Below are 27,439 nucleotides of genomic sequence, written 5' to 3'. Positions count from 1 at the left end.
AATAAACAAATACATAAGATGCACACATTTTTACATAGCCAATGAATAGAATTAAACCAGAAAACAAAACATGATATACGGAGCCCCTATCGAAGCCTTTCATTATGTTATTGTCGTTGCATCCTAAAGTAATAGCAATATGTTTCGCATGCTTATTTGGTTATCGACTTCCTCAACTTCCTTTCTTTGCAGAGGTCTGGATAAAAAGTAAGCAGGCTGCTATCTCGAAAGGGTAGAAATTAAGAGGCTGCAGTAAGATAATATTTGCGGGATTTACACATAAATTAACGAATTAATGCGTGTAAAAATCTCCGCTATGGGGTGGTAAAAAACGAAGGCAAATGTTAAAAGGCTGCAATTCAAAAGAATCAAACAAGAAGGAGTGTATTTCTGTAAATGGCTGCTCATTTTTTATAAAGTTTTGCATGGAACAGCTGACTGTACCTATACAGAGATACCCTAGGAGAATACATTTTGATTGCAAGGCTGAATTTAAATGAACGCATGCCTTGAGGAAAATGAAGACTCACCTTGCACGAGGAGTGGAAGCGCCTGAGTTGGCAACGGCTGCATTAGTGTTAGAAGACATCGGGACGCACATACTGACAGCAGAAACAGCGTTCCGGAAAAACCAACAGACGCTCAAGAAGAACGAGATGTCCCGAATTAAAGGCAGGGTAAGTTCTAAGCCGTAAAGAACCAGCTATTTGTGCCTCTGATTTCGCCGCGCGTCTAATAGAATAAATGAAAGATATTTAAAAATTCGTTGCCACCTGTTTTGTGTGCTCAGTGGTCTCAACATATCGTGTTCTCCATGCGAGGCTATGAGTTTCTTTTGCGGGTTAAAAGTAATTTAGTATCAACTTTAGCAGGCTAGAGGTAAGCGCGGACAGTGGTCTTGATAGCGTATTAATAAAATATGAAAGATGCGTGCTTTAAAATATTTCCTACAACTGTGGTTAACTTTTAAGCGGTACGTAGCCAGTCCTCGCATTTACATCTTGTGTCTTGATCTGAACTGTTCTAGAGCAATTAACAGTTAATACGTGATCAACTGCTGCATATTCTCTTAACAAGCATGCGTTCTCAATTATAATCAGCAACACATTGAAACAGCCCCACCTTTAAGGCACTAAAAACGCAAGGAAGCAACGTTTGTGTCTGCGTTTCTGTTAGTCAGCAGAGCACCTGTTTGAACAAGTGCATCAACTTACGCTGTTGAGCTGTAGACCCGTATATCGAAGTCTGGTATTCATTGTACCTACTTCACATCCTTCCCTTGTTATTTGCAGCGTGCTTCGGAGGAAAGCCTGGCTTCGGCCGACGAGTCCATCGATGAGACCCGAAGCGTGATGTCGTTCATCCTTTCTCGGATGCCCGAAAGCGCGGGCGTCTTAGCGGAGCTAACCCCTGGCGTCTCCGCAGCCACAGGCTGTGCCACGGACAGCACCACGACTCTGGCGTATGGCGCACACTGCGGAGACGGCGTGCAGGCGCTACCTCCTCCGTTCCCTGTTGCGGTGCGAAAGCGCCAGATACCCTGGGCAGCAATAGTGGCCCACTTTCCCCGGCTGCTGAGGCTGTTGCTGCTGCTCATGGCCCACGGAGCCCTGCTCACCGCATTCGTCGAGACCGGATGGGACCCAGAGGTCAGATTGCTACTTTACTTTAGGACCACCCGTTAAACATGCAATTTGCAATTTCGTTAACTACCTGGAAAACTGTATACTACGGAATCAGAAAGCGCATATGGAGGCAAAAAGCGCCAACCCAGGCAACAGTCATCATCTCGAGCAGCGGTTTCTCCTATTCATTGAAGCGGCCTTGAATGATTCATTCATGTTCGGTACCCTGTTCAAATTCCATGGTTCATCAAACCATACATCATAAAACCTGTAGTTGTGTAGTCTTAAAGAAAATGCGCAGCTTCAAACATCCAGCTTTGGTGGACACCTGTTGAAAGGAAGTGAGACTGCCGGAAGCTGCACTATTGCTGGACTTTTTGGTGTACTCTATATATACCGTGAGCAAAGGAATGTGATTTCATAAAAAGTGTAAGATTCTTTAAACAATAGCGACGCTTGTTTGTGTCCATATTAGTTTTTTTTTTCTGATGTGCTTAACAAACTTTGTGAAGGTTGTGGAGCAATATTACACACAATTCCCAAGAATCCCTTTCCACCAAATTCTAAAGCAGTCATTTCTTCGCAAAAAAGTTATTTCCGTAGATCACTGCTTAACACCGCCTAAGCACAATGTCTTGTAAACTGTCAGCGAGCATTTAGTCGATGTTTCCTTAGCTACTTATGTAATAAATAATAATTTGTGTATAGGAAAGGAAACGCGCCACATGTGACACATTCTCTGTGGACACATCAAGCGCACCTCATGGAAGAGGGTAAGGTGGCAGTGAAAGCAGAAAGAGAGAAGTCTGGGCCATTGTGACGAACTCCGGAATAACTTCTTTTACCAGTGGATTTTTAACATGCACTGGCATTGCAGAACACATATCACCACAGATCGAATTTCAGCTCGGTGCACGTCACTTTCCTGTCTCTTAGAAACAGGAGTGTTGCTGATTTGCACGTGTTCATTTTGTTAATTTAAAATAACCTGGGCCGACTGACATAGCCGCTGAACAAGTTCTATCCTCCTCCCTCTTCATCTGAACCACCACGAGGATCATAGGTTTGGGCTTTCGACTTCTGATACCTGTGACGCGTGTTTGACCCCAGCCGCGGCGGCCGTTTTTCTGTATAAGGTAGGCAGCCATAAAAGTGGGAGGTTGATGGAAGGTAAAGAATTCCAGGTTGCCAAATTTATGAAGCCTTCCGCTGCAGCTTTTCTCAGCGATGAATGCTATGTCACCTCGGGTTTCGATATAAGCGAAAGGCAAGGCGCCCGTTTACTGTATGATGCTTATGCAAGTTGAGGAACTCCAGGTGGTACAAATTTTTAAAGCCATCCTCTACCGATTTCCTCATGACCGGAGTCGCTACGAGGCACAAAGTACCCCGGTTTTTAAATTTAGGCAAAAGGCAAGACTCCGTGTATCCTGTCATGCTAATGCAAGTTAGACCTTCACGGGATGGAAATTCTCGAAGTCTTCCTACAAAGATTCCCTCATAGCCCGAGTCAATGTGGGAGGCTAAGTCACCTCCCTTTTCGATATACGTGAAAGGCAAGGTACCCGGGTACTGTTACTAGCAATGACTCTCTACTCCCGTGGAGCATATAGGGATGTAATCACAGCAGTTCAGACTCATGCTCTTCAAACTACTCGGCTAATCCGTCATGTAGCGTCTCGGAAAATAGGCCTCCATGAAAAAAATACACTTCGCCTCACACAATCATACGTTACCAGCAGAGTCGCATGCGCTCTACCAATACTTACCCCTCACTAGCAAAGAACGCGATTGAGTAAGCGCTTTACTCTGCAGTTGTCCAAAAAAGCCCTGCGCCTTCCTCCCAGCACCTCAACACTCCGCTTATTCAAACTTGGGGCCCATAATACGTATGAAAACCTCCGTGAAGCCACGCTGACAGCCCAGACGGCCCGCCTTTCGCGTACACCAGCAGGTCGCGCACTGCTCTCTACTCTGCACATATCCCCAATAGGACTCTCATCTAACGGCACCTCATTACCTCCTGCAATTCGCTGCAAAGTTTTGGTACCCCCCCCCCCCTTCCTAAAAACATGAACCCAGAATGGAACGGGAAACACAGAACAGCCAGGGCGCTAGCCTTACACATACAATATGGAGAAGACCCCAGTGTAGCATATGTAGATGCGGTCACTTATGCAAACACCCATCGTAAGGTACTAACAGTTACTAACAATCATGTGAAACTTCTCTCTGCTTGCTCAGTTCTCACCGATTCTACAACAGAGGCGGAAGAGGCAGCCATTGCGCTAGCCATGGTATCCACACCCGCTAAGAAAATAATTCCGGATTCTACAAAAGCTATACTAAACTTTTTCAATGGTTCATTGTCCCCCAGCACCCACCGCCTTTTGTATTTTTGGCAACCCCGACAATCTGTCACCCTTACTTGTACGCCCGCGCATGCTGGTCTTCCCGGTAATGAGGAGGCTCACTCCCTGGCCCGAGGTCTCTTTCCAGGCTGGTGAGGAACAGTCTTCCTCAGATACCGGGGAGTGCCTGCTGTTCTTTCGTGGCATCCTTATCTATCACCGCGAAAATAGGAGGACTTACGCCCCCCTGCCCCGAATCTCACAATAACACAAGCTGCCCATTGGCGCAAGCTACAAACGCGCACAGCCCCATACCCCATCTTTCTCCATGTCCGCTTTCCTGACCAGTTATTTTCTTCCTGCAAACTCTGTGGCAAAACTGGTGACATTCTACAAACACTACTCACCTGCCCTCTTTCCCTCATCCTCCTTCCCTAGAGGTGGCCCTACTCTCGATCGGATAGCCCTCCTAGGGCTTTACTTTGCTTTGTAGGAAACCCTTCTGTACATGGAGGGGGCTCTCAATGCCATGTAGGGGGCAATGCCCCCACCCTCTGTAATATTGGCAGTAAATGTTTCTACCACCCCCTGTTGTTGTTAGTACGGGTGCGGACAAAAGTAAACGCAGGACGCTATTTCCTTCTAAAATTTTTCACGCATCGCATAATAGAAACTGGCAGTCGTAGTATGTTCAGACTGGTACTGAACGCCAGTTTGCTTTCACTTGGACAAATAATGTTTTCTTATCTCCAATGAAGAAGGCGTGACTGTAATTTCAGCGGAAAATCATGCTCTGTTTACTTATGCCCGCATCTGTACATGTAAAGAACTGTGGGGAGTCGAAATTTTTTTTTGGTTTCTGAGGTTTAACGTCCCAAAGCGACTGAGGCTATGAGCGATGCCTTAGTGAAGGGCTCCGAAAATTTCGATCATGCGGTTCTTTAACGAGCACTGATATCGCACAGCACACAAATTTTGTAGCTAAAGCTACATTATGCTTGTAGAAGCTCATATCGCGTAGCAGGGCAGAGGAGACTACTGCGCATGCGCTGTTACCATAGTAGCCAGTTGCGCCATTCCACAGGTGTTCCGCCTCTTCTCTCGCTACACAGAGGAGTAGGGTAGCGGCATCCCAGCAGATGAGCGCGCCTGTGCGGAAAGGAGAAGGGACGTTTCCGCACTGCGTACGTGCGCGCCCCCCAAACCGACTGAGTGGAGCAGGAAAGCATCTGCGGGCAACGCGTAATAATAATAATTGTTATTATTGATTCAAGGAAAGGTATGCGCAATATCTGTCAAGCTTGTTCTGTGGACACCTGAGAGAACCTTATGGGTGGGAGGGAGGTTGGAGTCAAAGTGCAAAGGAAGAAAGAGGTGCTGTAGTAGAGGGCTATAGAGTAATTCCGACCACCTGGTGATCTTTAACGTCACTTACATCACACAGCACATGGACGCCTCTCTGCTTTGTCTCAATCGAAACGCAGCCGCGGTACCCGGGTACTTCGGCACAGTATAGTCGGACATCTCATCAACCACTGCGCCACCGTGGGGCGGCGCATCTCATGCGTAGGGCGTGAAAGTGGACTCTGCCTAGAAGGCCGGTGAAATTTTGTGCGTTCAATGGAACGCTGTTTTTGTTGGATGCAACTCTCGGTCGCCGCAGCCAAAAGCTTTGTCTCCACATTCAGCTCAGCAGCATTAAACCTTTCGTATATTTGAAGCCCTTTGCTACAGCTCATCTGACAGTTCGAGTCGCTCTGGATGCTGTCACCTCCGAGTTTCGATATAAGTGAAAGGCAACGCACCCGTGCAATTTTGGTTGTTAGTGCAAGTTGATGGACCCTATATGGTCGAAATATTTGACGCCCTCTACACAGATTCCCTCATAGCTCCAGTCACTATGGACGCTAATTCCCCTCCGTTTTCCGATATCAGCGAAATTCAATGCGCCCGCGTACTGTCTCAGTTAGTGCAAGTTAAAGAACACGTCTTGGTCGAACTTCTTAAGCCCTTCACTACCACTTCCCTCACAGCTCAAGTCCTTATGAATGATAAGACCCCTTTGTTTTTGTTTGCTTTTTTTTTACATAAATGAGAGGCAAAGCATCTGTGTACTGAATGATGTTAGTTCAAGTTAAAGAACACCAGGTGATTGAAATTTGTGAAGCCCTCTACTATTCCCTCATAGCTCAATTCACTGGGGGACTATAAATCTACTTTCGGAATTAAAATTTTTCGCAAACGCCAAAAAAGTTTTGGAACATAACGTTCTTGAAACACATATGCAAAGTTTAATTTCTGGGAACGTTGTGAAAGCGTAACCTTTCCTATAACTCACTGTTAAGCCTCGTATCTGATGAGACGTTGAATTTAGAGTAAACAACTGAAAGTAGCGGAGATTGAGCCCATTACTATAACAATGCCGCCATGTACAATTTGTAGGAAGCTGATAACGAGCTCCATGTTAAAGTGTGGTTGGAGCTATGTATTAGTTAAAAGTCTGAAGTCAAAGAATTTTTGTCTCAGCCGCAAAATAGAACGGCATCAGTAAAGGCCAAATAACATGTAAAGTTCTAGGAAATTATTTATTATCAGGGAAAGAAGCTGTCTCACGGAATTTCAAAGCCCTTTTGTATGAATGGGGCCGCGACAGCTTCATTTTGCGGCTTAGATGAAAATCGTTAGGCTTCGGGACTTTTGAGAAAGACTGTACATAAAGAATCCCACTTTTTCTGCACTATAAACGATAATTGTCTAACCCCTTCCTTCTTTTGTATTGGCCTGGTAAGCACACCAGGTGTGCTTTTTCTATACAACATCCTGGAAACTCCATTCTCATAAATATGCAAGATTTGATTTTCTTTGTTGTTTTTTTAGCATAGCACGTCCTACGTGCGAACACAGTCCATGAAGCCATTGCAGAATCTGATATCATGACCGTGTCATTATAGATGTCGAAAACAGACAGTGTACAGTTCATTTGGGCTCGCTAAGAACATTTTTATCGACAACTCTTGGGCGATGCCTTGAGTCTCCTGCGAATAACTATAAAAACCAAACCTGGAATCTGTATGTTGAAAATATATGTGAAGTTATGGAGCGCACTGCTATAATGTTTAATGAAATCCCATCTGTGTCATGTCAATGTAGTTGTCGATAATTATTGTTTGAGATTTTAACATATTTTACCATCTTGATGACATTATCTGAGGCTAGCACAGGGCCAGCTGCTACAAAAGTATTTAATAATTCATATAACAGCAGAATATGTTACCTAAATATGCCAGCAAATTAGTGATAATATAGAACAGATTTAAAATGAAAGCAATTGGAAGCGGCTATGAAATAAAAGAAATGAAGGGGAAACTGAAGGAACCCAGTTGCGTTTCCAATTCCTGGAGGGATAGCGGGCTCAATGCTTTGGTATATAAACAGCAAGCGTATCTTTTATATTTGCGATGTTTTTAATTTATTTAAAATAAATGAGAATAAATAATTTTATTGTTCACTATTTTGCATCACACTTCTTACTGTAGGGTGGTAGATAACACTTTTTACTGCACGCAGCACCCTTGGTGTCAAGGCTCGGGACTGTTTCTCTTGATTCTGACTGCATTGGACGCCTGCCTCGTGTGCGGGTTCTGCCTTTCCCGGATTCCCACAAAGAGATTTTCCGGCCTGGCCAAAAGCGCGGGCCAGCAGGTGTCTCAGCTCACCACAAGCAAGTTCTCTTCACGGTGCGCATCCAAAAGTGCAGCGATCTTCAAAAAAAAAAGATGATATATCTCTTACTACTAGGTAGGCACGAAGCGCTTTATCCGGAATCCCTTGTAAATAATGGTTATTTAGTTCATGTCAAAAGAACTAATTTTGTTTCTTTACTCTGATAACAACGGTCGTATGTATTGCGTTGGTATTGTTCGTGACCTAGGAGTGCATCTAGACAGTGAAGTCAACTTGAATGCACACGTGAATTATCTCACACGCAGTGATCTGGGGATTGTGGCACTAATTTAAAGAAGTCGTTCAAATCTAACGATTTTCCTTATACCCCAAGTAAATCGTTTCCAGGAGTAAAACTTTCAAGCGTAGTGTGGAACTTAATGACATCTGTACAGTGTGCAATGATAAAAGGTGACGAAAGGTTGTTTAGCCGCATCCTTTACGATAATTACTGATAAGCAATATTACTTCGATTATGAACAACTATTGTCCAAACACAACCATGTTGCCCTTTCAACAGGGCTCTGGAAAGATGCATTCTTACGGATATGCTATCAACAATGAATAAGGGACACTGAGCTAATATATAGCACTTAGAGTGGCACTGCCTAGACATACTGCATAAGTCTTCGGAGGTTTTATGTCGATACCCACAGATGTCTCTCGCCATAACTACGTATTCTACCATGTTTATTACCTCTCCTTTTGTTCAAGGATATAGATAAAGCATTATTAACTTTAATAGCGTTAGTATACGCACTTCAGCGCCTTCGAGCATGTATCAGTGCCTGTATCACTAACACAATATGCCTCGACTGTATCACGTGAATTAATGTACAGTGGTGCACCATTACCCTAGCATAAACGTTGCATGTCATCACCTTATAAGTATGCAAATAAATTAATAAGTGAATAAATAAACGTACGCCGAGTACCGTAACCATAAATATATAAATTTATGCGTCTTGCTGCGATTTCTGCAGGATCACCTGTGTTTTAGTGCTGTTTGGCGTGGTACTGTTCGTGGCTATCGACTCGAGGCTTGACCGGTCCCGCATCGCTGCCGCACTCGGAATGGTCCTCCTTGTCGCATTCGGATACATCTTCTCTAAAAATCGCAGCAAGGCATGGATCACATACGCGCTCCAGTCCACAGCTTTCACTTTGCTTTCGGTCAACTTTCGAGATACTTCATATTTGTTTGTTGATAGCTTCTCCCAATTAAATACTACTTCCAACTGAACCTCAAAGATGGCGCCGTGATGGCCCTGTGATTACAGCGTTTGGCTAGTGATCCCGAGGTCGTGAGTTGCAAATAACATTTCTCAGCCCTATTTAGGCCGCGGCAAAACGTCAAAGTACCTGCTTCCTGGCCGTATAGTACTAGAGTACGTTAAAGAACCGCTTATCACCTAAACACATCCGGGCCATTTCATTACGGGGTCCATCAATGCGCCGTGCTTTGTCGCTTCTAACGTTGAAATGTACACAAACTGCCGCACCCAGATATGGGTTTGTCTTAAACATTTCTGAAATGTCGCTAATCTGAAACAATTACTGAGTATTCTGTTGCTGTAGCACAAATAGAAATTTATTTTGTTCTTGATGCTGTCGCACGCACTATTTAGTTCGGTTTCAATACATTCAGCTAGCAGGGTGATTATAAGTTAGAGTTCAGAGCAAGAAATGCAAAGAAACGAGCAACACAGTTGTTTAAGCATACCCTAAATACAATGGGGAGCTTCGTGTGCATTTAAAACTCCAGTGGCAGAGACATTTTGCCTGAATCATGTCCGCAGCCGCAAAATTGGAACTGCTGTCACAAGCATCTTGTCCAGGACGCTCGGTTGTAACAGGAACCGCTAAAATCCCGCGCCATTTGTTTTTTCAACCATTACTTTGAAACGCGCAAAATTACTGTAGCTGAAGCTTACTGCTACTAAGACAGATTGAGAAGGTCATTTCAATGGGCTTCGAGTTTGTAATAAAATATTATGGGTGCTCTCAGTGGTCGAAAAACCGGTTACTGCGATAGCGTGATTTGGGTGTTACTTGTGTAATCCTCGTGGTTTGTTCAGTCGAAAGCCTACTTTTCGAATATAACGTAAGATATTTTGTAGAATTAAATGCAAACAACGGGTATGGAGTATAGGTTTTAACATCTGAAAACGGCACCATGTTAGGCTTTGGAACAACTGTGATAACTTGGTGTTATTTAGCCCACACTGACATCTTATACTACACGGATGCTTTGCGTTTTGCCGCCATAAAAACTGGAGCCCAGTGGTCGGGCTATAATCGCTTACTCTGAAACAGCAGTCGATCTCCCTGATTAGCGCGCTGGGGTTCGGGCCTAGTTTATATATAAAAGACTGCTACGCTATGGCATCGAGTACCTGCACATTCCTTGAAGTGGAAACGCGTGTTGCCCTGTGGAGCATTCTCGGCTGATAAACGTCCGAGCTGCGCTGCCGTCCGCTGCAGATCAAATGGCATCCAGTGCTGAGCGGGCTGCTTCTCCAGTTCCTCCTGGGCCTGATACTCGTTCGGTGGCACATCGGACGAGGAGCCTTAGTTTGCATCGCCGAAAAGGTCACCGCAGTTGTCTCTTTCGCCGGCCGTGGGGCCAGCTTCGTTTTTGGATACCTCAGCACGGGAGAGCTCGAGGGTGGCCTGCCACGCCAGGAGCCCGTGCTCGCATTCACGGTAAATACTTGGGACAGCCTTCTTGTCCTGAAATAGTGAGTCATTTCGGCCTGAGAAAGAAGTCAAACTGTCCTCCAATTTTTACATATCTTTTTATTATAAGCTAATTTTTAATTATGAGCTTCTCGAGCGAAGACGCACAGAAGTCAGTGGCCATGGTGTGAGCCATTATGCGGTCAGCAGTGCAGCTTGATGAAATACAAGCTCACAGCAGCCGAATAAAATAAGCAATTAAGATATAACATTTTATCGATGTGTATCATTTCTACTGCCGTCGCCGTAACTGTGCTAGAGACATCGTTGATTCAACTTCATTTTACTATTTTTTGGCAGCGCTGGCAAACAAGCGATGAGAGAACAGGCAAATTTCTGACTTCTACGAATTCAAGCGCAACAACGGCGAAACGCTGTCGTTGTTCCACTCCAATTCTTCGAATATATATATCTTAACATGCCCCGCAATGTGTTTCACTAAAGGACGCTCTAACGCTACGAAATATGGTAGCAGTATATAACGGGCTTATTGGATAGCGTTATCTGGAGCGCGCATGCGTCAACTACCATTTAAAAACGAGCCTTAACGTGGGCTTTCCTTACGTAGGCTGTTTCCTATGTTAACGTGTCGGCTTCTAGCATGAACCATCGCTTCAGACTGAATTAATCTTTGTAACTAGGTTTCGCACTTCTCAAGTAGGAAATCAGGCCCTCGTTTTGTCTCATGCCACCTTCAGCAAAATTCATGACGGAAAATTTTTCTTTTATTTCTCCTGGCGAATCAGCCACTCTTTTACCTATCGAAGAATGTCGGATGGTGAAAAAACTAGCTGGGGTTTAGCTTTAATTAAATTCGGTAGGTTGTGTAAGCAAAGCCGACACAGCTTTTTCTTGTCCTCCTCCTCGTCCTCCTGCGGCGCAGCGTGGCTACCGACCGAGTTTACCCAATGGCATGAAGAGGGGCCCCATCTGCGGTTGCTCTAAAGTCAAACGTGGCTAGCGGCCGTGTTTACGCGACGGGCTGATACCTCGCGTAGTATTTTTTACGCAGTAATTGCTTCACTTTTCAAAACCAGCTAGCTCCAGTAGACTAAAGTTATCGTTTGTTCTCTGTCTCTTAGCTCTTTACTAAGTGAGCGGATGTGACAATCTGCTCATAACTGCGTAAGTCTCATCAGAATGCAATTTTAAAATTATGAAAAATTTTTTCTCGGTTCGATACATATAAAGCATCCGTTTATACGCATTCCCCAGCATATCTGTAGAAGCCACGAGCAAACGATAACCAAACCAGCAGAGGACGAGGCAAGGCGCGGTGGAATACTTTTAGAACACTTCCCCTTAGGTGAGGTCTCCACCTTCCAGATCATTGCAAGTAACAGATGAGATGGGACAAACCCGACGTGCAGGTGGCCAGTTCGCCACTACTTTGTTGCCGATGACCTGTGCACTGGGCAGAGAGATATGCGCCATGCACTTTTTATGTCTCTTTGGTGTTTTAGCAGCTCGTACCCTTTTCCGACTTTCGTGGCCTATGCACAGGAGTGAGAGATGCGCCATCCGCTTTTTAAATGACCTTTTGGTGATAGAGCACCCCGCTCCCTTTTCTGACTTTCAGGGCCTGTGCACTGTAAGGAATATATACACATCTGCTCTTTAAATGTACTTTTGGTGTTTCAGCAGCTAGTACTAAGTTCTTCTTTTGGCTTTTCTCTTCCCGTCTTCTTGCCTTCTGGCCACGTCTTTTGGATCAATATCCTTCAGCTTGACTCAGCTCAAGCTCAGATTGACGACCTTTCCTTGACAATCTGGCTTTGAGAGGCTGGCACGAAGTACGCCAAAGTGTTAAACTTTCTTTTATTTTATGGCATACAGTTACAGCTACCTACGTCATTGCGTCACAATTATGATGCGCAAGAGGGGGAACCTGACACCGCATGAAAGTACATTACTGATGCCGTAGGGGGAAATGGAGCGCAAGGAGTATAAAGGAAGTGGTGCCTGCTGCAGACGTATCTGTCCAGCATGACGTCGTCACACTCGCCGCTTCAGTACATCGACAACGGCTCGCGTCACAATTGAGACAGATGGCTGGATAGATGCTTTTGAACTTAAATTCGGGATTCATCGTTGTCGGCATTGAGAGCAAAATATCACGATTATGCTGTTGGCACATGACCTCTGTCAGGTGACAGAGCCAGGCACAGAATGGCCGATGGGTAGCGTGACGTTATGACATGGCATGGCTGCATTGGTAGTACCAGCCTCTCCAAATGGTACCACGAGACGAAAATTACTCGGAACGCTTGTTCCCTATGCATACACGCTACTCTATTCAACGCGAATACGTCCAAACGGCTTCATTAAAGCGCGGGCGCGCGCGCGGGCGCGCGCGCGCGCGCGTGTGTGTGTGTGTGTGTGTGTGTGTGTGTGTGTGTGTGTGTGTGTGTGTGTGTGTGTGTGTGTGTGTGTGTGTGTGTGTGTGTGTGTGTGTGTGTGTGTGTGTGTGTGTGTGTGTGTGTGTGTGTGTGTGTGTGTGTGTGTGTGTGTGTGTGTGTGTGTGTGTGTGTGTGTGTGTGTGTGTGTGTGTGTGTGTGTGTGTGTGTGTGTGTGTGTGTGTGTGTGTGTGTGTGTGTGTGTGTGTGTGTGTGTGTGTGTGTGTGTGTGTGTGTGTGTGTGTGTGTGTGTGTGTGTGTGTGTGTGTTCACTCGATGTGGATGCTTGTTACTGCATGATGAGTATATTGTAATTGATGAAGGCACAAACGAACACATTCGTGAATAAGGCAGATGCATAGTACTTGCACAAAATCTATGGTCGTAGTCCCTCATTAGTTTTTCTTGCCAATGGCCACCTGTTATGAGAGCAGGTTAGCAGGTTAGAGCTGACATTTTAAATATGCTCTGCGAAAGCACTTTTCGCTGCACTCTATTAGCAAAGAACTTAGTCCAGATCAAATTTTAATTTAAGCCATTTGCAATTCTGCAAACATCTGGTCCAATGCTCTGACGTTCGCACATCGGTGCAAACCAGCGTACCACCGTGGCCACTACATTTTGCAAAGGGCTTCCTGCACTATGAAAGGCAAGGGCGACCTGTGTCAATCACAGTGTAGCGAACATGACTGGGCTGTTCATGCTGTTCCGTTTCGGAGACACGAGAGTGAAGGCACAGTCACGCATAGTGTTCACCCTAATTCAGCCAGGTCGCCCATGCATTTAGCAGTGCAGCAAATAGCTTGTGAAACGGACCAAGTTTTCTATATATCTTATCTACTTCCCACGCCACCTGTGAACGCCATCCTCATTCCTGCAGATCGTCTCAACCGTCGTATTCTTCGGGCTACTCGTGTCTGTCCTCTGCCACTACGGAGTCCTGCAGTTCCTGGCGCTCCGCTTTGGCCGGCTAATGACGGCTGTCCTGGGCACGGCTGCCTGCGAGTCCTACTGCGCCGCCTGCAACGTCTTCCTGGGCATGGTGCGTTCGTTCTAGTTTTCCTTACCTAAGGCATGTGTGGCTGTGGAAAATTCAGACATCACATTGTTAGTTTTGTCACATATCGCATCAGCCAAAAACTTTGGAGCACAGTCTCGTGAAATACAATCTTGTTCTTCTGTATTGCCAGCTAAACGAACACTTGTTAAAATAAAAATGCCGCCTCTTTTTTTATTTTTATTTTATGAACTTATGAATTTTATAAATTTATGAACTAAATTACTTCAATAATTCTACGTAAGGAACCAACTAAAGATTCACGTTCTGTTTTGTATCGTGCAAATGAACAGCCAGCATGTTTTCGCGGCCATACTGCCGCACTGCACGTGCGGCCACACTGCATTAAAGACATTTTCTTTGTTATGATCAAAATATATATGGCGTTGAAGGGAGGGCTTTATCGGTAGCCACTTCGACACCTTAAGCTGACGAAGAAAAATAAATTGATACTAAATGCCCCTATCTTGCTTCTCGTGTACTACATGTTTCACTCCAGGTCATGGCTTCATGTGAGATTGTAATGTCTATTATTATTCACATCATGGACAGCATCCATGTGTTTACAAGGAAGGCTTTACTTTTTAACCGTATAGCAGCGCTCCAATAAACATTTTAAATCGAATTAATATTCGCAACTTCATTCCAGACAATTGCATACTTTAAAATATCGACATGCTTGACTTTGAGTGATTTTAAGATAACATAAATCCGAAGTGAACGGTACTGACTTCAGAGGCATCAGTGCTATGCACAAGATGCGTAGAGTTTGAGAACGACATGAAATTGTAATCCTACTAGATTTTATTAGGCACCTGCATTTTCAGTCAAGAGCAAGAAAGGAACGCTATATTAGCTAGAACTCAAAATTACTTTGATGCTTTGTCACACTCTTTGATGTTTTAACAACTACCACTCCCTTCAAGACATGTCCGCGGTGGTCTTCATTGATAACCCTGCCATTATTACCTTGTGTGTCGCGCAGACCGACTCGGCACTCCTTATCAAGCCGTACCTGGAGCAGCTGACCAAATCGGAGCTGCATTCCGTCATGGCCTGCGGATTCGCCACCATATCCGGAAGCCTTTTCGCCGTCTTCACTGCGCTTGGCGTGAGCACAGTTTATGCTCATTAGCTGCCGCATTGCTTAGCTTTTGCGAGGCAGTGAGGAGCGAAACATCGTTACGTATCTGCACTTCTATACAGTTTCATATTTCACTCTAACCCAGTATCAAAGACGTAAGATTGAGGTTGGGCTTAATGCAGGATGCAGCGCCGCTCTCAACGCCCCACAGAGGTGTTAAGTGAGTGCGGATACTATACAAACCTCCTAACATTCATTAGCGACCTACTACAACAGCACCGGAACATGCATATGGTACGCCTTTCCAGCGCCAAAATAGGGCTCTATGTCCTTCAAGAACTCGGTCTTAATCCCATTCGTGAAATCATTGCGCCCCCTACTGCACTCTCAGATAACTTTCGTTTTTACACAGCGCACTTTATACAGTTTGGCCTTGATTGTTAATTCTGAGGTACCATCTCTTGCCGTTAGAGTAAAATATTGTTCCAAAAAGTAATATGGGTGAGATTACTTCGAAGGGCTGAACGAAAAAGTAGCTTTTACTTTCGCACTCTCTTTTATCAGCTGCTTGGTAACATGCCAGCTTAACATGAGCGATGTTTAGATGCAGGGATGTGGAAGTGATTTTCTGAGTTTCATTGCTATAGGCAAAGCAAACGTCCGACAGTAAACTCAATTTTCTCGTGTAGAAAAGCAAAAATGGCGCCTTACAACCTACGTCTAAAATCTCGAAGCGTTGTTGCCGGTATATATATTTCTTGTGAACAAGTACTGGAATAAATGTCTTCAATGCTCTAGGCATCCAACATTAAGGATCTTAAAGCCGATATTTAGAGAACGTGAACTATTCAGCACGGTTGATATAAATCACCAGCGGAAGAGTCTGTGACAGGGACTTTTACTTCAATGAAAATTTAGGGAATTTAAAGTATCTACCCTATCAGGGTGATCACTTGCTTTGTTGTTGAATGAAGCTGTACAAAAAGCTGAAGATAGATGGAATCGGAGATAGCTCTGTGGAGAGAAGTTATGAGAAATGGCATTTCTTTTTCTCTCCGCAAGTAATAGTATTGCCAACATGGTTTCATCTGACATGACCATAGGTGAAGCTGGCGCCGTTCAAATGATGCATGAAGCGGAATACCGCTTAGCCCATCCTTTGCCCTAAGGGTATGGTGCAATAGCGTCAGTGGGTCCTCCTTTCAGTGACCTAGGGTGTCCCCTCTTGTTTCTATGTTTTAGTAACCAAGCTTTAGCATGTCCAGTGAACGTGCTTCAATAGCCCAGGGGTAGCATCTCGTACTCTAGGCATAAACGTTACCAGTTCAATTCCAACGTAACCTGAATTTCCTTTTCAGCGCAATTAATTTAGACTCTTGCATGTCATAGTGATGTTTGCGGCAATTTTTCCCGTACTGTTCACACTTTACCTGACCTTTTAAGAATTCAATATTGTTATTTCACCACCTCCTGGACCAATGAGTAACTTCATACTAATGCCATCACTATCCTCCAGTGCATCTGTGGTGATGTGTTTTGCTTACACGCGCGACGTCATGCCGCTGAAATTTCATGACTCTCTCCCTATTAGATTTTTATTTTCGAGACACCAAGATGGGGAGGGGGGGGGGGGGGGGGGGGGCTAGCTCCGGACGCCCGCTCTAATGCTGCCAAGTTTCAATTACTGCACAGTTTTGTCTGGCAATATAATTATTCGTGTAATAACTAATTTTTGAAGATAACTATTCCACTGAAGCGGAAAAAAACGAATGTACACAAAACAAACAGCTGCTATTTTTATGTCATTTACATTATATCTATAAAATTCAAAATCAATTTCGGCAGGTGAAGGCTGAGCATATGATAGCTGCCTCCCTGATGTCCGCACCGGCAGCGCTCGGTTTCTCCAAGCTGCTCTACCCAGAGGCAGAGGAGAGCAGCGCCAGTCGAGAAAAGATGAGCGATGTTCGGAAAAGGTAAGAGTGGAATTCATCAACACAAAATGCTTTTCGGGCAAATATGCGTTATGGCGATGCAGGCATCTCCAGCTGAAGTTCGCGTAGTGGATATGTGGCCGATGGTAACGGTGTGCCTTTGTCAGAACTCAAACTGGTGGAAGTCCGAACCTAGTGTTATTAGCGTCGTAGGCGTGTGGAGGCATATCGTTGTTCGGTCCAACCTAGGTTACTTTCGTATGTCGTGAATAAAGGACCTTAGGATCACCGTCTCTTCGTTAAATATGGTGCATGGTATCTTCAGCCTTTAGGGATGCAGGTCAGTGAAGGTGGACTCGTGCGCGGAAATGCGGAAATGGGGAGACCTTGATCCTGCCGAGAGCTTGCTGAGGGAAGACATGAGGCTATGCATAATAAAGCTACCGCTCTTAGTCTCTTATTAAGCTGGAGTATGAAGTATCACTTAGATTTTTCGATGCATCTGTCACAAAGCAGCTGGCGCCCCGATTGCACCGTACTCGAGTCGATGAGTCACGGCGTGTCCTCGCTTTTCCTGGTGGGAGCGAACGTGGTGGCCTCTCTGCTCGGCTTCATGGCCTGTATTGCGCTGGCGGACGCCGTGGTCGCCTACTTGGCAGCCATTCTGGGCTGGAACTTCGTCACCCTCAACGTGAGTACAGCACTTGCCTAACATTCTATGATCACTTTGAAGATACTGCGTAAACTGGATGGCCGCCTGACTAAAGATAAATATTTTTGGACTCATCTAAATGAAATTTCTATTTCTTGTTTAGTATTTTCGGTGTTATTCGAGAAATGACAAAGCTGCGCCTATACCAATAAAGGCTACAGACAGAGCTGCGGCCACTTAAGACCCTCGAGTACTAAATTTCAGGCACTTCTATTTTCAATGCCTTTCACATCAATGGCTTCGCAATCGGGGCGATTCGCAATGTAGTTTTTTCGCACTGTAGGTGTTAGTAGCAGCTAGCATTCATCACTGAGGTAACTTACGGATAATGTACAGGTTGCTGGCCGCTGTGACTTCATCCGCTTTTTCTTGTGTGGCCCTACACCGATGGTACTCTCGCCCATAGTAACAGAGCAGGCGCGAATATTAGCTAATGAGAAGAGTTTGAAAGGAAGGGAGTAGAGGGCTTTAGACAAGATTACGTTTTCTGACTGGCGCTGAAAAATAAAGGAGTCGCCGGTTTCTTGGCCTACAGTCCAGTCATAAGGTGCATCCAAAAGAAGCTGATGCCCAATACGGTCTTCTACACAAGTCCGAAAATTATTTCCTTGCCCAAAAGGGAAACAAATTTGGACGTTCGTCACTTTAGTAAATGAATCTTTATTCATCAAACACGGGGCCACGAAAGTATTTTCAGTAGCGAGAAAACACTCCGTCATCGGTGTTTCCGTTTTGCAGCTTCGAGAAGGCATTTGCTTGAGTGCGAAAATGCTAATTCGCGAGTTGTTTTAGAGATACTAATTCTGGATTCTTCCGGACCATTATAAAAGTCACTCACTCTAAAAGAAATCCGTGTGTGATGATTGTTGATGTAAGTCACGGCCAGCACGCTCTTTTCATGAAAATTTCCCTAGAGATTCTTACTTTGGTGCAATAAGAGACGTCCGCATATGCAATACACTGAACCTCGGCGTCAAGGCAGCCTTATAGGAATAAATGAGCTCTCATTTTGAGGTAATGAGCAAAAATTGTGGTAGAACAGTTGCTGTCGTTATTGTTCGCCTCTTGAAAAATGGCACGTACCAAACAGAGGAAATTGTCCAGCGTGTGCTGTCGTACACAAACTCAGATACAAGCACAAGGTTGCCGCAAGGCGAGAATATGAAAAATTATAACAATGCCGCTATAAAAATTGTGGTTGTAATTAAATAACAATCACAATACCTGTGATGCAAAAAAACGTGGAAAAACTTCAAGAAAGGTGAACAGGTTAACCTACCAGATGCGATAACGTAGTCATGGAAAATTTCACAAATAGTGTCCAACACAAATCGCTTGGCATTCGCACCGAACGACGCTAAGACGGGTAGTAACAAGCGCAGTCCTAATCTAGAAAGGGGAACCTCCAGGTACTTCCTTCTCTGAAGTATGAACCGCCGGCAAGGTAGGAAACAATGCTCTATGGATTCCACTTCACCGCATCTTGCACACAGGTTTGTTGTCGTCCACTAATATCTGCGTAGGTATAAATTCAAATACTTGGAATTCTGCACCACAACCGCGTCATCGTTATATCTCACACTGCCTGGTTTTACATAAATGACCATTTCAATTCTTATGGAATTTCATCGACGGAATATGTGACTATAATTGCAAGTACAGGGGGATTCGCGCCTCTTGCGCAATAGCGCTTCATTTTCATCAATATAAGAAAAAACGAAGAGCTTCGTTGGTTCCTGTAGCGGCCGCCTAGGCACCGCTCTGTTGCGTGGTACGGGCTTCAGACTCCGTGAAGGTGCTTAAGACGGGTCTTTAGACGCTTGCCACCCAAAATAAAAACGATGGCCTCGGGCCCTTAAGAGGTAGCGGACTCCGCGTGCAGCCGTTCTCGTTCGCTGTTGAAGAACTTCTTCCTCGCTGCTGGACGCGCTCCGCACAACGTGGTCACGCGACCCATCCGCGGTACCAGGAAGCGATGGCTCTTGAGTGGTCGAGCCAGGGCCACGCCCGTGTTTCAATGCCGGAGTTCCATGCACAGAGGATCTGAACGTAACAGCTCCTTTCAGACGCCCACACAGCAGCAAGTGGACCCTGAGGTCCATCACATGGTGCCTTAATCCAGGAACTCTCACAGGACGACGCCACCCACAATGACGGAATGCATAGAATTAGAAAAGATGAGCCAAGCTTGCGACATAAACGGGGAGGTTTTCTGATTTAAGCATGGAATGTTGCCTGCGACGACGACAAAGCCTCCGCATCCATCTTGACTGTGTCACCGCCGAATCGGAGGAAGCACTTAGATAGGAACCAGACATAACGAATCCCAAAGTCAAAGTTCAGCGAGACAGGGCTGAAGTGCTGTACCAGCAGATCAAGCAAATTGATGAGATCTTCTGGGAGACTCCTGGCAAATTATTTGAAGGAGAGTCACCAAACGCTGCTACGTAGATTGACAACGTCGCTCAAACCACAGCGAGATTTCGTCTCAGGCTCCGGATCCAAATATCTTAACAGGCGGCGCGTCAAGTCAAGGACGCGGTGCATCCCAAGCGAAGTTTCGGTGCCCTAACTGGACCTTTTAAAATTAGAAGGAACCCGATAGTGCTAGTCTAAATTTCAGCCACAATATAGATTCACAGTACATGACAACCGCCAACTCAGCCCTGGAGGCAAGTTTAACCATTCGAACGCCCTGGACAGGGACAGCAGCCTCAGTAGCCGCTGGCATACAGTCAACTGCGGACTGCTACAAGGATGTCATCCAATTGCTTCAGAGATGTTTTGGCGATGAACGGCATGTAGTTCAAGACCGCCGGCAAGGTCTGCTGGATCTTAAACCGATATTTTCATCGGCCAACGTTTCTCGGCTTCGCAGTTCATATGATGAACTTCACGGACATATGCTTAATTTGAAGGCAATCGGGATGAGTTCTGCAACGTATTGTTCTATGCTGAGGGAAGGTTTACTGAGAGCACTTCCTTCTGACATGTTCATTCGTTTTCATGAACTAGACAAGCCACCAACAACACCCCGGTTTCCATCTCCACCACAAGACGATTCTACGTCAGCCTTGACAGAGCCAGAGCAGGATCCTCGAGTCTTATTGTTCTTCGGACGTTAACTGAAATAAATAGAGGCGATGACGGAACACACAGCGCAGAGGCGCCAGAAAGCTGTGATATTATCCGACGACCGGAATCCAGCATTCCAGCGTAGTAGCTAAAGAATCCGTGTTCACATTGTTCCTGCAGGCTTTGATTGTTAGCACCTCATGAATTACCGAATCTGGTCGTTACCGATTCCTTCAAGATGGTGGGGGTCAACGGTTCCAGCACTGCCGCCATATCGCACCAATCGGGTAGCGAGGTTATTATTAAAGAGAAAATCTTGACAGTGGCTGTATGTGGCGAAAAAATGGAGAAGAAATGGAAGAACGCCCTTCGTGTGCTTCTGTGTGATGAGTGTGGTTAAGAGCCAATATTAATAGAGGAACTCAAAGTGGACACAATATGCAGCGATCACATTCCTTGTCCGCCCAAAGAAATCATCCGAGAGATCAAACGAATCGGTTCAAACACCAAGGTTATTTCGCCAGCAGACCTTCAAGAACCTTCGATGCCTACCCTTATTAGAGCGGATTATTACTGGAAAATTGGGACCGGAAGAGTGAAACCTATCATGGTAAAACGGATGGCAAGAAGTAAGACTCGTCTGGACCGCTCAAGGGTTACTACCTTGCTGAGACCATGAGACCTATTGTTGCAGTCTGATAGTTCTTCGCGCTTCCGCGGAAGTGTTGACAGGAAACTGCGTTCGAAGTTGGGGATTAGGGAATAGAACTACAGCTTATTCTATGTCGTCAATCCGGAAAATAAGATCAAGTGGATGGTTTTGCTCTTCTCGAGCCATATTTTCAGTTTCCTGTTGCTCAACCAGGCGAGCTCGATAGTCTATTTTTAACGTGAATATCGGCCTCTCAAAACGACGTATCTACTACTGAAAGAAGAATAAACCATTGAAACGCTAAAACCACTCCTTCAGTTCTTTCATCTCGGACACCTGAAAGGGAACTCAGTGCGAGATATGTACGTTAAGTGTAGAAGAAAAAAACGTTGGAAGCGGCACAGTCACAGTAGAGTTCACCATCCACCGCAGAAGACGTTGGGCTCTCAGCTATAACCGAAGCTCTAAGCGAAGGTGATATCACACTGGAGAGGCTAATCCTGAAAACATATTTTTTAGTGTGATGGAACATGAAAATCAGCAAGTTTGTCGCTGAGCAGCCACCATCAAACTGCTCTCATTTATTTGAGTTCCTCTCAAAATTTCGAACCTGTCACCACTGCCGTGACAGTAGCACAAACTTCCACTGGGTCCATTTGAATGCGATATTTGAAAGGCAGGATAAGGCAAAGTTTCCTGAAGACGTAGAAACGCAACTTCTAGCTTCAACGTACGGCATGAACCGACTAACAAAACCTAAAATGTTTGGGGTGCTCAATGCATACGAGCAGCTTTATAACTTGACGTCGCAGTTTGGTAAATTGATAAATCATTCTCATAATCCTTACGGTTATAAAGAATATCATAGTCTACGGAAGGAAGAGCTTGATTGACGGTAACCACTGTGATTAAAAAGCCATAATCATGTAATTTGCACGTAAAAATTATGCTGATGACGCGACAAAATTCACAGTGAACGCATAATGTCATATGTTCAATGCTCGAAAACTACTGAGTAGGTGCTGCCTACGTGCAGGGTTTTTGTAGTCCCGCGGTACTTCCTCGTGTGCAATAGTGAGGGCATTACTCTTGCATTAAGCGCTTCCATGTTGTCATTGCTTTTACCACCGCGAAGTATTTTGTCTTTTCACTTTACAAGTGTTCAACTTTGTGCGCTTATTAAAATTGTAGTGCCAGGAATATGTTTAAATTTCGAGTTCAAAATATATCTAAATCTCTGCCCTATGTCTCTCGTAAAAGCGGTTTACGTGGCAGCTTTTCTAAAGTTAACTGGAGTCTTCCTTCTCCCTGTAACCGCAGTGGGTGATGGGCCGACTGCTGCTCCCCCTGGCTCTGGCCATGGGGCTCCATCCGAACGAGTGCTCGCACGTCGCATACCTCGTGGGCCTCAAGACGGCGTTGAACGAGGTCGTGGCCTACAGCGAGATGATCGGCCTCACCGAGAGGGGCCTGTTGTCACCCCGCGCTCAGGTGCTCTGCACGCACGCTCTCTGCGGCTTCTCCAGCGTCGGGGCCCTGGGCGTGCAGCTGGGCGTCTACGCGGCTCTGGCTCCCGGGAGGCTCCCCGATTGCGCCCGTGTCGCCGCCCGCGCTCTCGTTGCCGGCTCGGTAGCTTGCTTCATGACTGCCTGCACCGCCGGTAAGACTCGTAGAACAATTGTCCATTCGCAGCTGGGAAAATCCCCAGACATTTTTTTTTTTTTTTGTCATGACTGAAGTCCTCTATATATATAAAAACCTGTGGTGAACTCAGAAATTCTAGTAATAGTAATATAATTATGCTCAACGTGTATGGTTGCAATTTTTGCCGTCGCTCTTTCTCTTCCTGTATATGCAATGTTCTTACATACCTTTGTAACATAAAAATTTGCAGCGTCAGCAATGTCGTTCAGTGTTGTTTTATCGTATACATATTTTATCTTTGTAAATATCCATAGTGTCTTTCTTTCTTACATTGCTCATAGCAGGGTTCTCAAACTGGGATCCGCGAGCAGCTTTTCAGGATTCCACGTACTCGCAGTGGAATGCACACCCCCTCCTCTCCTCATCTGCATGCTGACAAGGCATAGCGCCTAGATCGCCAAAACCCGCTTTGGAGGTGTTAGTTGTTTTATCATAGCTCCTTCATATGAGCACAGAGGTGCCGATAATAAATTAAACTCGGCGAGGCATCACGTGGTTCTGTGCGCAGCCCAGCCGGTCAGCCGCCGGGATTGGTAGAGCGCGCGAGTGAGATGCAAAGTTGGTCTTTGGCTGTAGTGTTCTGCATTCTTGCTTTGAAATTAGAGGTAATCACATACGTGAGAGGTGGGCAGTTAATAAAACCCTTATTTCCCAAAGCTAGAAAAAATTAATGCGTACAAAAAGTAAACTATGCAGAGAAAAATCCAGGACGGGTTAGTTCTATTCACAACCAACGTCGGCTGGTTGTTGAGGGAGGGGGGCGGGGCGGTACTCGAAGCTGCAGCTTTATAGAAATTATTGCTGTTATAGCTGTCGCGTTATAGTGTAGAAAATACCTTATCACGACAAAAATTCGTGTTGATGTAAAGCACGACGAGTTGCCACATGAGAACTCCACCTATCGTGTCGTTTTTGCTTCTAGTTATTCGATATCGAGTCGTATTCCCTTTTCAGCTTGGAGCATAGCTCAGATATCAATAGAAGTACGTACACGTGTTGTGCGCAGCGACCGTAGTGAACGGTGGCATGCACAGCTATTTACCGTCACGCGGGCGAGCTTGCTGTTTGTTTTTGTTTTGTTTTTGTTCGCGCCCCTGATGCTAATGGTGCTCTCTCTTCTCGATTACCAGACATTACCAATCCGGAGGATGCGTAAATACGAAATACCTCTAAAAGCGCTAAGAGTCACCACAACAGCTCTTTCAACAGGGCTTCTAATCAACCTATTCTCAATCTACTAACACCAAACAATCGACGAAGCTTTTTGATCTCGCTACCTTGCGCGCGTGGGGCGGAGGTTCAACTGCTGAGGTTTAACAGCGAAGCCGCCGTAGCGGTTACCCAGTGTGCAAACTAAAACCCAACAGATAGAATACGGTGAAACTGAAGCATTTATGCGTGAATGATAACTCAATTTAGTTTACTGCGCGAAAATAGAGTGAAAGTCAGTCTTGCTGAGCAGAAAATATTAGTCAGGTGCATGCAGCCCGTACGAGATGCAGCGTGCAATTATGAAGCGTCCTGAAATCGTAGCCTTGCAAAACAAAATTCGGATTTATATATATAGGGAAGAAGGCTTTGATCTTGCAGGAAGAGCTTAACTCATTAGTTAACTGAATAGTAATGGGAAACTTAAACAGCATGCGTTAGCATTCGTCCTGATACACACAGGTGGAATTTGTTTGCGTTATTCATATTTTACACCTCTACTCCATCTCTGTGTCTTTAGCTATTGACAAGGACGAAACAAGCGCTGCCCCCCCCCACCCCTCCATTGTGCTTTTCGCCAGTATGAATACATACACACTCGCACAGATCTCAGTATTTAACTATCACTTCAGTTTATTGCAGCTGTAGCTATGTTAAAATTCTCACAAATAATCTTCTAAATTATCCTCTCGCTTGCGTAATTTTACCAATAAAAATCAATTCGCGTGTTTCATTTATGATTCCTAATACATACGAGCGTTTGCTGCAAAGATGTAACACTGGCTCAAATCTGTCCGCTTCTGTATTTTACTGATTTGCATATTAGCCAGGCTCTGAAAGTATCGCAACCTGGCGCAACGTATGTTTAGAACTTTTGTTCGTGTGCAATTATAGGCGACCATTTTAGTAGCAACAACACTGACCATTTATAGGTGTGGCCAGGCTTGTCAAATGGTCGTAATGACTGCTATTTTCTTGTCGCCCTAAGGTTTTGTATAGAAAAACTTGGATAAATTGAAGTTACATTCGGAGGACAAATTGAAGTTATCCAGCGTAAATGTATTGCCGCAATTTGAGAATAACGACTGTGGTTTAGCTTAAAAGGAAGGATGTAAAAGCACGAATAATGGTAACATACAATGTTACTATTGCCGGTCGATTTTTCTCTCCCTCGCTCTCTCTCTCTCTCTGTCTGGCTGGCCGTTACCGCGCAATCCCCTCGCATTCTCTTTTGCTTTTGATTTGCGTAAAAGCTACAACGCTAGGTTAAGTGTCGTAATCATCCTCAGAATTGATTTTTGGGTGCTCGGCAATCTCAGCAGCTATGGATCTGGTACTATGTCGATGAGCACAAAGCGAAGGCAAAGGAATCAGTTTCAGAGTAAACATCACTGATCTGAATAAAAAGAGCAGCCAATGGTTGAGTGCAATCGCCCCTGCTTTAAATGCGTCAATGCTGCCAGAGAAACATGTATATATCTAAGAGTCCTACATTGTATTTCTGCTGTAAACAGAGAATTCAATACAGTGTTTCTCGGTGTCTCTTGAGCCGGCTTCCCATCTATAATAGTTTCTTATAACAACTTTTCTTTTTCTTGCAGGGGCTCTGACAGACACCATGGCGTATGACGTCCCAGCTCGATTTAACAGTTACGACTTTGTCTAGAATTAAGAATAAAGCATCCACTGCACAAAAGATATGTTACCATTTTCAATGCGGAAACGAACTTCTGCTCTCCGTCTCGCAATTTTGGATTACGTCTGATCATTCTGTGATAGTCTTTCTCTTTGCCGCTTCGTGATCTTTATAGTCGACCGAGTTGTGCCGAAAGTGTATTCATCATTGGTCATATGCTGAGTGGTAGCCCTCTTGTTTACTCACACTTTGAGGCAGCTGCCAATTTTTGTCAGGGATCACACCCATAAGGGAGCTAAACAAAAGCTATTAGCCTCGGGAACGTCACGTTTATTGCAGAACGACAGCACCCTGCAGCTGTAAGAATGCAAGTGGAGGGGATGCAGTTGGCCTGTCAGTTGCGTGCAAATGTCCATGTGAGGACAGAAGGGTGTCGCGACATGATTATCTACGTTCATTAAGGCAGCTTGAACTACGCCGTAAGGGAAGGCCGTAATGAGGGACAAAGAATGATGAAGAGCTGCTATAGTGGAGGTTTGTGGCAAATGGCAACGACCGCAGTCCGCACAGTGTGGCTGGCCCACCAAAAATGGCACCCGTTAGCGCCATTCCGATCTGAGTTGGCAGCACACTAAAAATGGAAGTCGTGTGTAGGCTGCCTAGTTCAAATGCGGGGGGTGATGATGTGATAGCAGTGCAATTTAAATGTAATAAGTCAATTGGGGGACAAAGGCGCAGTATCTGTCATACATTTATTGCAAAAGCAATACTACTCTACGTTTCAAGCCTTCAGCGTAGCGCGGTGATAGCCACGTACGTCTTACCCACGTGATGCTCTGACGTCACACCCACGTGACACTATGGTGACAGCTGGGCTACCAACTCAAGCGATCGGCGTGGCGCGGCGGTAGCCACATTTTACCCACGTGACACAAAAACCAGAGATGGGCTCCCAACTCAAGCGGTCGGTGTGGCGTGGTCGGAGCCGGCGGGTGTGGCGTGGCCGGAGTTGGCAGGAGCTGCCAACTTGGGTCTCTCGTTTCACATGGGACGGTTATGTCAGAACCAACCTGCTAGGACCTTGGCATTCAAATTACCCCTATAGGCCACTAAGGCACGTTCATAAGGCTTGGTTAAACCGGGCTTTATATGTGGGCTGAGGAAGTAGAAAAAGAGAAGAACGCTCGGTCACCCGCAGCCAATGCTTTCACTCAATATTTGGTTCAGCAGCGTCGAACTGTAATTTTTTTCGTCGATGCCGGAACACCGCAGTAAGGGAAGGTGGCAGTGTAAGTGGTAAGAGAGAAAGAAGGACCCGTAGTGGAGGGCTGCGGAGTACTTTTGGCCACCTGGGGATCTTTCACGTGCACTGACATCGCACAGCACACGTACACCCCTCGGTTTCGCCACCATAGAAACGAAGCCACAGGCGGTTGGGTTCGACCCCGGGTACTACGGTACAGTACGCGGACGTCTCACCCACTGCGCCACCGCAGCGGGGCATAAAAATCCCCACCGTGGCCGCATTTATATCCCCAGGAG

The 27,439-nt window shown here is 45.4% G+C and overlaps 1 protein-coding gene across 1 annotated transcript; it reads left to right on the top strand.

The window, feature by feature from the left end:
* The first annotated feature begins 656 nt into the window (after positions 1 to 656).
* Positions 657 to 25,983, top strand: LOC146199880 (uncharacterized). Its single transcript, XM_084592213.1, has 11 exons — positions 657 to 677; positions 1,293 to 1,649; positions 7,544 to 7,713; positions 8,683 to 8,824; positions 10,184 to 10,405; positions 13,715 to 13,876; positions 14,877 to 15,002; positions 16,821 to 16,951; positions 17,426 to 17,600; positions 22,669 to 23,008; positions 25,863 to 25,983. The coding sequence occupies exons 1-11, from the start codon at positions 657 to 659 to the stop codon at positions 25,925 to 25,927; spliced, it is 1,911 nt and encodes a 636-aa protein (XP_084448339.1). The 3' UTR covers positions 25,928 to 25,983.
* The last annotated feature ends 1,456 nt before the right edge of the window (positions 25,984 to 27,439 follow it).

This window comes from Amblyomma maculatum, chromosome 2, assembly GCF_055883805.1.
Source record: "Amblyomma maculatum isolate TAMU_Amacu chromosome 2, ASM5588380v1, whole genome shotgun sequence".
In the NCBI taxonomy this organism is placed as follows: Eukaryota; Metazoa; Arthropoda; class Arachnida; order Ixodida; family Ixodidae; genus Amblyomma; species Amblyomma maculatum.
The sequence above is the reverse complement of the archived record's forward strand: the minus strand, read 5'-3'. Positions and strand labels throughout refer to the sequence as shown.

Excerpts from the sequence above, each read along its gene's own strand:
- LOC146199880 (XM_084592213.1), top strand. The coding sequence starts at position 657 with ATGTCCCGAATTAAAGGCAGG. Across the intron at positions 7,714-8,682 it reads ACAAGCAAGTTCTCTTCACG|GATCACCTGTGTTTTAGTGC; the intron begins GTGCGCATCCAA and ends CGATTTCTGCAG. Across the intron at positions 10,406-13,714 it reads AGCCCGTGCTCGCATTCACG|ATCGTCTCAACCGTCGTATT; the intron begins GTAAATACTTGG and ends TCATTCCTGCAG.